Below are 15,146 nucleotides of genomic sequence, written 5' to 3' on the forward strand. Positions count from 1 at the left end.
GTGGGATCCAAATTGAGTTGATCACATTTCAATGACTTAATGGCAACTGAATGCGAAATGAGTGATGTTTCTGAAAGGTGTCAAAAGACAGATGGACAACGTGACATGGAATTTACCCTGTATTACGATTCCCTGTATTAAATTCCAATACCCTGTAATAAATTCCATGTCACGTTGTCCATCTGTCTTTTGACACCTTTCAGAAACATCACTCATTTCGCACTCAGTTGCCATTAAGTCATTGAAATGTGATCAACTCAATTTGGCTCCCACGTGTTGGGAAACCTGTATACCTTACCTTAGGGCATTATCCTGTTTGCCATGTGACCATCACAGGCCTTTTTATTGAAGTATGCACTTTTAAGGCATCTATATTTTATGTAAAGGGTTTTTACCCAGATATTTTTCTTTTGTGGCTCAGCTAGCATCCAGTTTGTAAGTATAACCAACTTGCTCTAACCTTTGTCAAAATTTAAATAATAACTTTATATTCATTAAATCGGTTATACTTATTTTTAGATCGAACACTGATGATGATTTTTTTATAAAAATCGAAAACGTTTTGTTGTGATGTAGCCCTTTTAAGGGATTTTTAATAAAAAAATTTTATACCTTTTACAAAGGATTTCTTTCCAATTTTGTGATTGATGGTATACAGCCAACTACAGAAAAACTTGTTCTTTTCCTTGTGGATTTTTTAAACAATATTTCACAAACAATAATCAAATTAGTTTGATTTTTGTGGAATTAAAATATTAAAATACAACAGAATATAGAGTAAGAAAATAATATATTAAATAAATATTAGAAGAAATTTTCGTGGAAATCAACTTGTGTGAATCGAATACCGCTGCCTGCGCGTAGCACCAAGAATTAATGTTTATTTAAAAAAATTGCCGACTCCGTGATTGTTAGTCGATTTTAATTTTGCAAATTGCAAATGAAAGGTACAGTATTCTTCTATATGTAAACTTGCTATAGTTCAACTTGCTATTTGCTTTATTTTCAGTCCTGCAACATTTTGAAAAAATAAATTTTATTTGCGAAAGCTGGATTGAAAAATTTATTTTGTAAAATCTATTAAACAGATCATAATGAAATTTACAGCCTTGTTTTATTATATCATAAAGTTTTTCTGGATAAAATACGAAGCTCCCAAGTGTAGCATGAATGGTTCAAAAACGTAAAATGCCAATACTTTTTTTTTATGTTTTATTTTTTCGAAATTATTGCTATTTTGCAACAAGGGTGACAATTTTTAAAATTTTTAACCAATCCTGTATTGTAGGAAATTTAATTATCCAACTTTTATGTCAGTACAAATTTTCTCCGAAGTGAATATTTTTAAAGTTATAATCAAAAAACGAAGAAAAAATCCACTTTTTCCTTCATTTTTTGACATTTTGATTATTTAAACAATGTTCCGGACCTTTTTGAGTGGGAGGATAACTCAATTATTATTATATGAGTTAATTCCAAGCAATTTATGCAAACAAAGATGTCACCTCTCAACGTCCATCTCAAAACAGATGCGCCCTGGACTAGAAAGACACTCTGCAGAAACAGCTTTAGTTATATTAACACAATAAATTTTATGGAATTATTGAAAAGAAAAGTTTTTAATGTTTTATTGTAAGATAAAATGAATTTCCATCAAGTAAAGGTCCAAAGTAATTATTTGGGATACAAAGTCGGAAGCCAACGTCTTAAAATTTGTCAATCACATATTTTTTATTTTTGAAGCTCGTAAAATGAGTTAATTTAGAAAGAAATATACTTTGTGGTCTTCATGTAGACATAAAACTTTTCACTATTACTCTGTCTGTAGTTCATTCCATATCGATGTTCCTTATCTGTGGTTTCAATAAAAGTAACCAATCTCGGGGAATGCTGGTAGGACATGCTAGGAAATTGAGTTAAACCACTTCCAGCTGGCACATCGATACACCTGATGGCAAAATAAAATAACGAAAAGCGACTAAAAGATTCTAAGGTTTGGCGAAAAGTAGGAAACTCAATTTTCTATTTTACATTGAAAGTAAACGGGAAGGCAGAAATGTATGATATATATCGAGATATGTAATACATGATTCAAAGAAACGTGATAATAATTTTAAGTGTGTTATGAATATACTGATGAGTGCACTACATGTTGTGAGATAGTACTAGTCCACAGTATATAGTCCTTTTTGGAAGATGATTACAAAAGTCCTAAAAATGGCCTTAGCTGCTTCGTTTGAGCGAGTCTACCACTTTCTGAAAAATTTTAAAGTGCAGGTTGAACGCGTTTTCGCGTCCCGTGTCAATATAGTATATTACAGGGGTGGCCAAGCTCCTTGATAATCTAGCCATTTTTCAAAATTTGAAATTTTTCGCGAGCCGCAATTAAACAATCATGTTAAAGTGTAAAAAGATATTAAATCTTTCTGTCACTGTTTGGACTACACAAATTTTAAAGTGAAATAAAATGGTTCACCTCGTTGATTCAAATATGCAATTAATTCTACAAGCAACCTTTACTAATTCAGGATACTTCAATTCTTCATCATCCTTCCATCTTTTTCTCGGACGGCCTACTGATCTTATACCGTCTCTCAAAAAACAATGTCTTTAACAGTATGTCTCCGTCTAATTTTACCACATGACCTGCCCATATTATCTTAGCTTTTACATCTTACAATGCTTTCAGTCCATACACAGTCACCAATTCAACTTTGCGGCGTCTTCTCCACTCTCCTGTCAATTCATCTCTTTGAGAGCCAAATATCATTCGGAGAACTTTCCTTTCATACACCAGTAGCTTATTTATTTCCCGCTGATGTAGAGTCCATGTTTTATTTCCATATGTAACAATTGAGCGAATAACTGACATACAGTCTTAATTTAGATTGTCTTTGTAGCAGCTTAGATCTTAATAATGATGACAGGGAGTATTATATGCTTTTTCCACGCAGCTATTCTTGCTGATACCTCTTTTTATATGTGATTGTCATTTGTGATTAGCGCCCCTAGATATTTAAACTCTTTTACTACTTCGAAGTTGTGGTCACTATTAGTTATGTTCTGCCAAACACTTGGTCTTCGATTTTTGGTTATTAATGTATTTCGTCTTTTCTTCATTTATTCGACGGCCCAGACAACCTGTTTCTTCCTCGAGTTGTGAAAACACCTCTTTCACGTCTCCTGTAGATTGAGTGACTGCACCTAGATCATCAGCAAATGCCAACAATAGTTTTGATCCTCGATTCGCAAATGCCCCTGTCATTTCACCTCAGATGATATTTTACTTATTACATATTCTAAGGCCAAATTGAATAGTCTCCTTGTTTAAGTCATGCTCTTACACAGTCTTTTATATTTGTTGTCAGTAATTTAAGACATTTTAAAGCACAACAATTAAAAGTAATTCAGGTACATTTATTGAGAGCCACAAATATAATCTTTCAATGAGCCACAAATAATCCTTCAAAGAGCCACATGTGGCTAGCGAGCCATATTTTGGCCACCCCTGGTATATTACATACCTAGCGGGAAAGTACTCTATTTTAGCCGAGCGGCAAGGTAGTTTACCGAGGTGCGAAGCACCGGGGTAAACTACAGACGCGAGGCTAGAATGAGTTCCCGCGAGGTTTGTATACTATTTTACTCACAATCGGTTAGTAGTTTATACTACTATCATTGTTTGATTTGCGTGTATAGATATAATGCTATGTGGAAATGCGATCAATGATTGTCCCCGTTTAGGATTTTGTCCTCTTCAGGATTTGTAGTGAATGTATAGTGTTGGCAGCAAAAGCAAACAGTCCGAAAAACACACTGGGGCAAGCGCCGTGTCCTGGTGTTTTTGGATCCTGGGTTATGCCGGACGGTGGTGTCCAGAAGGCTAAGAAGTCAACAGAGAAGAAAGTTTGATGGATTGTTGTTGGTTCCATAGACATTTACGTGTACTGTCCGTGCTTTGCTCTCGACCAGTCTCCCTAGAAACCATTGTACAACGACAGGCGAACCTGCGTCCCTCGTCGGCGGTCAGGAGGTGGCTTTGAGCGCGGCGTGGACAGTGTGCGTTCGAGTGGAGAAAATAGTTGCGGCTATTTTCTTGGGACGAACAGGTATAATTGTGCAATGAAGTTGGGAAACCGCAAAAAACCAACTTCTCCCTGTTCGGGGTAGGGAAGAGGAGATGTTAAAGGTGGGTACGGAAGGCTAACGGGGTAGCCTCGAGGATGTTTTCGTACTCCACCGGGAGTTCGTCAATGCATGTTTGCATTAGAGCGGACGGTAAATGAATCTTTTTGCGTTTGGGCTTTCGGTGGAGTACGTGGCCGGAAGATGAATAGGAACATTTGAGAGATTCTTGTGTGTCGGAGGGGGGCCGTTAATTACTTTGATTGTGAAGTTCCTGTTCAGAGAGTTTATTCTCTCGGTGATTTTGGGGATGTTCGAGATGTTATGGATTTCGTTTGAGGGATATCGCCAGTGCTCATAGTTACATCTACGCAAGATTCTACGTTCAGCGCTCAACAACCACTCTTGTTTTGATCTAGCGCAAAGAGAGTAGAGGCAAGATTTGTACTCCATGACGGGTCGAATAAAGGTCTTGTAAGTGTGAATGAGAGTCTTCTTGTGTGTCTTGCCAATTCGTCCAGAGAGAGAGTTGAGAAGTCTGGCCCTGTTCCTTACCCTATCTAAAGTTGCCTTTAGATCTGCGTTCCAGTTAAGAGTCCTGGTGAACAGAACTCCTAAATAGTTCGCAGTCGGACTAACAACAAGCCTTTCTCCCAACAGTCTCAGAGGATATTGGTCGTCTTCATTAATTATGATTCTATGTGACACAGAAGGGGCGCGAAACACAATTGTTGTTGTTTTGTTCGCGTTCAGCGTGACTCTCCACTTACAACACCATTCACCAACCCCGTCCAACAGAGCCTGGGCTCTTCTGAAGAGGAGTCTTGGGTTGTATCGAGAGGTTGTTGTGAGCAGAGTCGTGTCGTCTGTATAGAGAAACAGCCGAGTGCCTGGGATATTTTGGTTAGTGATATCGCTGTTGTAGATGATGTACAACAGCGGTGCTAGGACTGAACCCTGGGGGACTCCAGCTTGTGGAGTGAAGGGGGTGGACTTTTGATCACTTATTTTCACTCTGACAGTTCGGTTGTGGAGGTATGAGTGTACAATTTTGATAAATTGTAATGGTAGCCCGATGTCCAGAAGTTTCCGAACAAGTCCGTCATGCCAGACCTGATCGAAAGCCTTCTGCACATCCAGGAATGTGGCTATGGCGAATGAACCATCGTTGATGGTTTGATTAACTTTAGTAGTGAAATCAGTTATTGCATGTTTGGTAGATTTACCTGACTGGAATCCGTATTGAAATTTTGGTATGATATTGTGGTTTTCGAGAAAGTCATTGAGCCTCTCTTTTAGGATTAGCTCAAGAACTTTGCCCAGAGTATTGATTAAAGATATTGGTCTATAGGATTCCACGTTGGTTGGGGGTTTGCCTTTTTTCAAAAGCATGATGGTATTGGCCACTTTCCAAGGAGTAGGGAAGTGGCTGTTTTTGAGACATGCATTGAATATTTTAGTTAGAAGAGGGATGATACTCTCTGGAAGTTTTTTGAGGCATCTTCGGTTGATGCCATCAGGTCCGGGAGCGCTGTTTTTACCTATTTGGCAAAAGCTCCCCGTTTCCCTGTTTGTGAGGGGGTCCATGATAGGATCATAGACTGGAACGTGGTGATTGAGAGTAACGTTTACTATGTATTCTGTGTTGAGTTTAAATAAGTGATCGAAGTTCGGGTTGTCTGGGGTTTGAAAGTTGATTTGAAGCGAATTTTTGAATGCTTCAGCTTTCCCTTCTGGGGAATTGACTATGTGATTGTTGACCAACAGATGTGAAGGTTGAGATAGTTTTTGTTTTGTTAGGACTTTGAATTTGTGCCAGAATTTACTTCCGTCTCTGTAGTCCAGTTTTGAGGTAGTATCTTCCCACCGGCGAGCCGTTAGGTCAGATATCTCTCTCTTTATCCTGGCGCAGATTCGGTTGTATTCTGTTTTGATTAGTGGATTTCTGTTGGCCTTGTATTGACGTAGAAGACGTCTTTTTTGTTGGATTTTGGCAATGATGTATTGTGGAAGTGCCGGTGATGTATAGGTTATTTGTTTAAGTGGAATAGCGTGCGTGATCGCCTCGGTGATGAGGTTCTCGATTTCGGTTGCACTGGTGTCGATACTATCGTTAGTATCAAGTTCGCCTAACATAGGGAGATTTTGAGTGATGAAATTTTGGAATTCAGTCCAGTTAGCGTGACGATAGTCTCTTATAGTCCTTGAAGGGTTGGGTTGTTTTGGAGTTAGTATGTCGGTGTTGACAAGAAGTGGTACGTGGTCTGACGTTATTGAGTCACCGATGTGGCATCTATCCTCGAACCGATCCAGAATGTTACTAGTAACTAGGATGTGGTCGACAATAGAGGCCCCAGCAGCGTTCAGAAACGTGTATTCAGTGTTGGTGATTCCAGAGATAGGAAGGTCTAGTAGAAAATCCGTAAGGCGGATGCCTTCTGGGTTTTGACGGTAATCACCAAACTGTGTGTGTCTACAATTCAGATCGCCCATCAACACGGCCTTGCCGAGCCTTGAAAAATACTCTAGCAAATGCCTGTTGAGTGGTTGATCCGGGTGTTTGTAGTAAGAGACTATCGTGAGGGTTTCGTTATTGGGGATATGCACGTCAATTGCCAGGAAGTCCACATCAGGTGGACGAAAATTTTGTGGGAATGTGTGTGTGGTGTGCGGTATTCCGTGTTTAACGAGAATCCCATTCCCGCGTGAAACATGACAGCGGCTTCGATGGATGATCGAATATCCTGCGAAGTGTGGATCGCTTTTCGACAGAGTATCTGTGAGTGCGAGGATCTGGATGTTATGCTTCGACAGGATATTCTTGATGAGGGGTCTCTTTTTGGAGAGACCCTGACAGTTGACTGTGCCTAGGGTGAAATCCATAAAGGGAGGGTGTTCAGTGGTTGGAGCGGAATGTCACCGTGACATTGCTTCCATACCCGTGGACCACTGTCGAGTGGTCGTAGACTTGGCTAATTAGATTAGCCGTGATAGCTGCGATATGCTCGCGAAGTTCGGGCAACAAGTTCAGCAACAGAGTAGTCTGGATAGACAGGATGTTTTTCGTTTCAGTTGGGAGTTCAAATGGAGGGAATGATTTTTCGATCGATAGTGGCTGTATCTCGTGTGGTGCGGAGGGGATAGTGTGTCTTTGTGGACACTTATTGGAATATGCAGGGTGGTCGCCGCTGCAATTCGGGCATTTGGGTTCCTGCTGTTTTGTGCAGGCGCTGGATTTATGATGGCCGCCGCAGTGGGGGCAGACGAATGCTTTTTGAGGGCATTCGTCAATAGAGTGTCCGTTGATGCAACATTTGCTGCAATATTTTGGGGTAGGGATAGTTGGATCGGAGCCGTGTGTAAGCTCGGCATTGCAGATTTCTCCGTCGAGAGTTATGCCTCGGCTCAATGCTGTTGTGAATTTTTCTAAGGATTTAGTCACCACCTTGATCACCTTAGAGTCCTTGCCTAGTTTGTAGGACTTGACTCTCCACAGTTTTTCAACTGGGAATTCTTGTTCGGTGAGCAATGCGGTGACCTCCTCCTCAGAATAATCCACATCGATACCGGTGATGCAGAGGAGATAAGTGGGCTCTCTAGAGGAAGTGTTGGGGTTTTTGCTACGGCTGTGAACCGTAACCATAGTTTGGCCAGTTGCTTTTCGGATTGCTTTCTCTATTTCCTCTGCATTTATTGAATTAAAAAGTCGCAGGTGTGCGATGCCGTGAGAGAGAACTTTGCATGAGTGAATCTTATTGGCTAGAAGAGAGGTGGCATTTATTTGCCGAAAGAAGGTACGTTCATTGCATAAATCTTTTGGAAGATCTTTGATAAGGTACTCGGACAGAGTCGGATCATTAATGGCATTGATAACGTTTTGGTTTTTAGACTGATTTTTTGGGCGAGGATTTGCTGCGGCATTGGCATATGAAATTTGTTTTAGTTGTCTTCTTTGGAAGACGAAGTCGTTAGATTGTTGCGGATTGTTGGCGCTGATGGGTGCTTGTTGTGGCGTGGGTTGTTGTTGAGATGATTGAGATACTTGCTTAGACGTTTGAGTGGGAACTTTTGGTATAGCACCCTGCTTAACGAGAGTGCTCTGACGCTGAGGACCAGCCTGTGCTGGTCGCGTTAAAGGCGGAAAGTCGCGAGCATATCGCTGCAAAAAAGGGTTATTGGCGTCTTCCTGCTCAATGCGGCCGTAGGCCTCGAGATACTTATCGCGGACGATTTGCATCTCCGCGCTAAGGGTCGCGAGGTCCAGTTCCGCCTGGAGCCGGTTGTAGCCGCTGTGTGGAGGTACCGTGCCTTCCTGTTGCAAGGAGGCATATTGGTTGGCTGTAGTGGTGGTAACAGTGGTGGCAACGTTTGTCGAGGTCGACGTCCGAGGACGAAGCTACCGGGTGGAGCTGACGGACCTTACTGATGAAGGCATGACAATTGGGAGGATGCTAGTCTGGCGATCGGAGGGCACCTCAGCCTCAAGGTGTTCTGGGGGGTAAACCCCAGGGATAAAGGTGGCTTGTCCACCCCTCCGTGCTTTTCCGGCGTTAGACAATGGCTATATTTACCTGATGGATGCAGTTTACCCTGCCGCTGGTGGGTCCCTCGCTGAAAGCCTTTCTCGTGATTAGTTTGTCCCCCTTACTCGCACTTGTTCTTGGAGCCGTATGTGAACACTAGGTAGAGTTCGGGGCGAGCGTTGCCACTCGAGCCCAGGGCCAGAGTATTCCTCTGTAACCCAGCAATCCGTCTACCTTTTTGGATTACACGGCCAAGCGTCGTTGGTTTTTCACACTGAGTCCAAACTAATCGCTTAGGGCTAGCTGTGCGCCGCTACTTCAGCACTTGGTTCAGGCTTCTCGCTGTTCGTCGGTAAGAGTGGGGTGTGCAAGCAGTGACCTAACTCTTCGACGTCCGGATCGAGAATGTGAGTAGTTTATGGATTTCTAATACTCACAATCTACCAATAATAATTTCGTTTCAAATATCTGTATCCATTTTCATTATGTGATAAGATGAATTATTTTAAGTAACCTGTGAGATCGTTGCTAGGCAACAAAACAAGTTTGTTGAATCTGACATTTAGGCGATACACGACGCCATTAATTGTACATATAATCAAATTGTGTTTATTTTACAAAAACGTCTGATAGTGAATTTGAATGTACGCCACCAGAAATATAACAATGTTATACAAATATGGATATAAAAATGTTAACAGGTTTACAGGACATTGTTTTAGACGTACTTCAGCAACATTATTAGCAAATACAGGTGGAGACATCCTACAGTTGAAAAAGTTGGGGGGTTGGAAATCCAACACCGTAGCAGAGGGATATGTGGAGAATTCATTACATGGACAAATAAAAATTGCTAATATGTTGTCTCATGTAGAAAATCCAGAAACGTCGGCGTCATCATCTATTTCTGAAACTCATAATTTTGAGCAACACGGTCTTACTTTAACCGTTAATAGTAATCATAATTCCAATGTAACTATTAATATTTATAATTCCAAATAGTTTTCTTTTTGTTGTTGTTGTTGTTGTTTCTTAATTAAATAAATGTTGAGTGGATTCTATTCTTTCTAAACCATCTTTTAATCAAAAATGACATTGACATTTGCAGGTAGAAAGTGACAGTTGCTAGCCGGGAAAGTACTTTTCCGGCTAGCTGGGAAAGTAAAGTAAGTAATAAGTCGCTTCCTGATTACTTTAAAGGTTAGAAATCCATAAATTACTAACCGATTGTGAGTAAACATATTTACGTTGTCGGACTAACGAAACGCGGCTGTAGATTTGTCGAACAAGAGATCGAAAATCTTTATTAATTAAATACAAGTATGTACTTTAAATTAAAAACTAAGAGTTTCGTAAAAATAAAACTACCGTACAGTGGAGTACACAAAAATAGCGTACACTGCGTACACAAGTGGAGTTTAAATATCTACGCATCACATTATCTAGCTACGGAAAGCTTGTAAGAGAAGTTGAACAGAGCCGCAGGTAGCCTAAATGAAATAATATGGAGAAACAAAAATACCGGGACAGAAATGAAATGTAGAATTTACAAAACAGTCATCATAGTATGGTATAACTAGACCCAAACCCAGACATCCAAAGTGAAAGTTATCCTCCAACACCAAATTGTTCTATATGGTCCACATAATGTTCAGAAAAAAGTCACACAATTTTTAGCGTCGGGTTTGGGGGGGGGGGGGGGAGAGGGGGGAGAAATCGGTAAATTCGTAGTTTTTTAAGTTTTTCGTAAATATTTCTAAAACTATACGATTTAGCATAAACAACCTTCTATACAAAAATGTAAATTTGAAATAAAAAAGACCCCATGCATAATCCTTCTACAATGAACGCGGGCAGTATAGTATAATTGGTCCAAAAAAGGCCTAACCTAAACATATAAAGTAAAAGTTTTCCTCCAACACCAAATTGTTCTATATAGTCCACATATTGTTCAGTAAAAAATTACACCATTTTGAGCGTCCGGTTTGGGGGCAGATGGGGGAGAAATCGGTAAATTAGTAGTTTTTTCCGTTTTTCGTCAATATTTCTAAAACTATGCTTTAGCGTAAACAATTTTCTGTACAAAAATGTTCTACATAAATTTAAAACAAAAAAAGTTCATACATAATTGTTATAAAATCAACGGTTCCAGAGTTACGGAGGGTGAAAAGTGAAGGTTTTCGGTATTTTTATATTTTTTGGGCAATTTCCTACTGATTTTCTTTAACAGGATTGGGTTTTATAAATCAAATTTGCTATTTCAGTGGCCGATGGTATATTAGTGATAAGCCCTTGAAGAAGCGTCAACCTCACTACAAAAAAAACATCATCAATTGCCCAAACAATATAAAAAGTATCGAAAACCTCCACTTTTCACCCTCCGTAACTCTGGAACCGTTGATTTCATAAGAATTATGTATAGGACCTTTTTTGTTTTAAATTTTATGTAGAACATTTTTGTATAGAATATTGTTTACGCTAAAGCATAGTTTTAGAAATATTGAAGAAAAACTTATAAAACTACTAATTTACTGACTTCTCCCCCATCTCCCCCTCAAACCGGACGCTCAAAATGGTGTAACTTTTTACTGAACCACATGTGGACCATATAGAACAATTTGGTGTTGGAGGAAAACTTTTATTTTTGATTTCTGGGTTAGGCCTTTTTCTGGACTAATTATACTATACTACCTCTGTAACTTTGGAACCGTTCATTTTAGAAGGATTATGCATTGGACCTTTTTTATTTCAAATTTAATGTAGAACATTTTTGTATTGAGGGTTGTTCATGCTAAACTGCACAGTTTTAGAAATATTGACGAAACACGCAAAAAACTACGAATTTACCGATTTTCCCCCCTCTCCCCCCCCCCAAACCCGACGCTCAAAATGGTGTGACTTTTTTCTGAACATTATGTGGACCATATAGAACAATTTGGTGTTGGAGGAGAACTTTCACTTTGGATGTATGGGTTATGCCATCTTTTGGATTAATCTTATCATACTATCAGACCAATAATGACAGACGCGACAAAAACACGATCTGACACATAGAGGACAATAGGAATTTTAGAAACTCTAACAATAAATCACTGAAAACACTTGTTTTCAATACTTCCACATTTTTAATGCTTTTTTTCCAATGCAGCTGTTTCGGCAGAGTACCCTTCTCAACTGAGAAATTAAAGATACTATGGAATAGAACGTAAGACACTATGGAACAGAACTAGAAGTACGGAGATGCATGATAGAGAACATCAAGGTTTGATAAGTAATAGAAGAGAACAGACAGTGTCATGCCTACACCAAAGGAGGAAGAAGAAATAGAAAAGAAGAAGAGATTAGAGTGAAGGGTAGATTGAGATTTTATTGTAAAATGATGTTAACCGGTTTTTTTATCATAAAGCACAAAGTCGTAGAGAAATATTTGGACTTATTTAAATAATCATGTAACCTAGCCCTAAAGAGGCAAAAGCCTAAACAAGGTTTTATATCGTTCTGGATTCATAACCATTTACATTTATTTAAATTGAGTTGGAGCCCACTAGGTTGATTAAAAAAATGCAAATTTCTACTTACCGATATGAGTTGATATGAATGATTCATCATGGCTATCAGTAGATTCAGCAAGACGACAATGTTAATGACGGAATAGGTGCCAAACATCAACATTCCCCAAAACCTGGTGAATATCTTTATTTCGTTGAGTTCGAAGCTCTCCAAGTCGATTAGACCAAATACTGCCCAGAATAGGGTTTGGCTAGTTTCGAAGAGACTAAAAAGAAAAAATACACGTGTAAAATGACAATTTCTCTTTAATTTTAAGTTATTATATAAATTTAGTTATTTATTAATGGAATAATATTAGATTTTAGTTCAAGGTTGTGTTGGAGCCCTGCTTCGCGTCAGGCGTCAAAAAAACGAGCGATAAAATAAAAAATATTTTTTCCGTGTATAATACACATAATAACAAGTCGGTGTGGATTTTGAATTTTTAACTTGATAGGCTTTTGTACTGATAGCGACAATTAGACCTACGTTATTAAAAGACCAGGGCGGATCTGTGAAAAAACGTCTATTTTTGGATGTGCGAGGTGGCATTCGGATTTTTACAGATAAAGTTAGGTGACAACTTCAACAATAATAATTGACTTATGCTCCTTCTCAAATATGCCCGGAACATTAATAAAGAAATTAAAATACATATATAAAAATTTCGAAAAACATCGATTTTTTTCTACTTTCTTTGCTTATAACTCTAAAACGATTCATTTTGGAAAAAAGTCGTAGGGAAGTTAAATAAGGATAATTGAATTTTGTATCATATTCGTCCAGTTAAAAATGTCATAAATTATTAACCCTCTGAAAAATAGCAATAAATTCATAATAAGGGGGCAAAATAAGAATATTCTTATTCAATGTTTTTCAACCACTTTGGTTGCACGTAGAACCTTCGTAGTTCGCTTAGAAAATTCTAACAACCTACTTAAATCGTCTATCAAATTTCATTAAAATCGACTTAATAGATTTTGCATAATAATTTTGCAATTTAAATTTTTTTAAAAAAGTTAAAACTTTTTAAAAACTTTCTGAACAAAAAGTAGACCATTTAGAAGTTTGCTAATATTTTTACATATAAAGAGGCGCTCTACCTATCTAATGCACTTTACAGAACTAAAATTGGATTATTTAAGCGGCCTCAGCACTGTTTTAAAGTTATAAACAATTTTTTGGTTTATAAACAAATACAGTGAGGACGTTTGAATTGGAATAAATTAATTTTTCAGTTATTTATCAAATAAACATTTTTTTTTCTGTTTTAGGACAACAGTAAAATGTATTTCGAATTAAATAAATTATATGCTTTCTACTTTTTGTCTCAATTAATTAAAAAAATAACAATTGGGCACCCTGTATAAATAATTATGTTAATGTCTATATTAATTAATAGATAATTGAACAACCTTTCGGATAAGCCAGCACACGACCCCATTCTCATTTAAAAAAATCATCGATTACGTCATCACACCCAGATGGATGACGTTACTAATCTGCGTTTCGCAGTTACTTTGCAGTGCGAGCAGCATATCCCCACATAAAGTTTATGGAAACTTGCAGCTCAGTGTTGTCAATTTTAAGTAGCCGAACTTAAAATCCGTCTAAATAGAAAATTCCAGAAGTCCAAAACATCTTGATATGAAAATCTGTGGGTTTTATTATTTTTAACTAATTCATAGATAGGTACTATGAAAGATATTTATACGACATTAACGCTGATGTTTACTTCTTAGAACAGAAAAATATCAATTGCTTAAAATATATCTCTTGGCAACTCTGTTCTTCGTAAGAGTCTGTACTGAAAGATAGCCGTGAAACGGAGATTAGTATGATAGTCGCCCGTTCTCGAGAAAATGAATTTATTCAATCTCAAACGTCCTCACTATATTTGTTTATAAGCCAAAAAATTGTTTATAACTTTAAAACGGTGCCGAGGCCGCTTAAATAATCCGATTTTAATTCTGTAAACTGTATTAGATAGGTAGAGCGCCTCTTGATATGTAAAAAAATTAGCAAACTTAGCATGTTAATGAAATTCGGTGGACGGATTAGTATGTTGTAAGAATTTTCTATGGGAATTACGAAGGTTCTCAGTGCAACCAAAGTGGTTGAAAAACATTGAATAAAAACAGGCTTATTTTGCCCCCTTATTTTGTATTTATTGGAGTATTGAAATTGGACTATTTATGAGTCCTCAGGAATATTTTATAATTATAAAAAAATGTTTGGCTTATAAACAAATAGAATATCTCGGGAAATATTCAATAAATTAAATTATGAAAACGGCACTGGAAAAAAGCGGCAGGTCGCTTCTTTTAAAAGAAAAAACCTTTAATTGTGATGAGTGGTTCGTGAGATACAACCGGTCAAAGTTGACCGGCATTTACGGCAAAAATATAAACAATAGCTAAACTTCTTTCTCCACACCAATTTTCACATTTTTAAAATACTCATAACATATATTATTACAATAACAACTATCGATATTACGAGTGAAAATTGCCAAAAATAGCAAAATTCCAATCAAAAATTAGGTTGGAGAAAATGTAATCTCAAAGTTCAAAATCGGTATACGTTAAAAAATGCATCTTCTCGGCTTCTTATGGAGCAATTTTCTTCATTCTTTTTTTGTTTCCAAGTAACTCGAGTAAAGTCATCTAACTAACGCATTATTAAATGCCAAGTTACTTTTGTTTTGTTATAATAAATTAATTTATTTATTATAACAAAATTTTTAATTTGTTTAAATAAAGATTGTTTAAATAAGTATACAGCTTTCAAATGAGAATATTTGTGTTTCTAACGTTAAAAGGTACACTTGTAGTAAGTTTATCTAAAAAAAGTCTACTACTGGAAAAAATATGTAGCTTTCTTTTCTTCTAAATAAATTAATCTATTATAACAAAACAAAAGCAAGTTTGACATTTAATAATGTGTTAG

At 37.6% G+C, this 15,146-nt stretch overlaps 1 protein-coding gene across 2 annotated transcripts in view; it reads right to left on the reverse strand.

The window, feature by feature from the left end:
- The window catches only part of LOC114332030 (transient receptor potential-gamma protein), a 673,697-nt gene that overhangs the window by 101,945 nt on the left and 556,606 nt on the right, over positions 1-15,146 (reverse strand). For both annotated transcript variants that reach the window (XM_050644362.1, XM_050644358.1), the window contains exon 14: positions 12,228-12,423. In XM_050644362.1, the coding sequence (XP_050500319.1) occupies positions 12,228-12,423 (196 nt within the window). The remainder of the gene's footprint in view (positions 1-12,227; positions 12,424-15,146) is intronic.

Source organism: Diabrotica virgifera, chromosome 1, assembly GCF_917563875.1.
Source record: "Diabrotica virgifera virgifera chromosome 1, PGI_DIABVI_V3a".
In the NCBI taxonomy this organism is placed as follows: Eukaryota; Metazoa; Arthropoda; class Insecta; order Coleoptera; family Chrysomelidae; genus Diabrotica; species Diabrotica virgifera.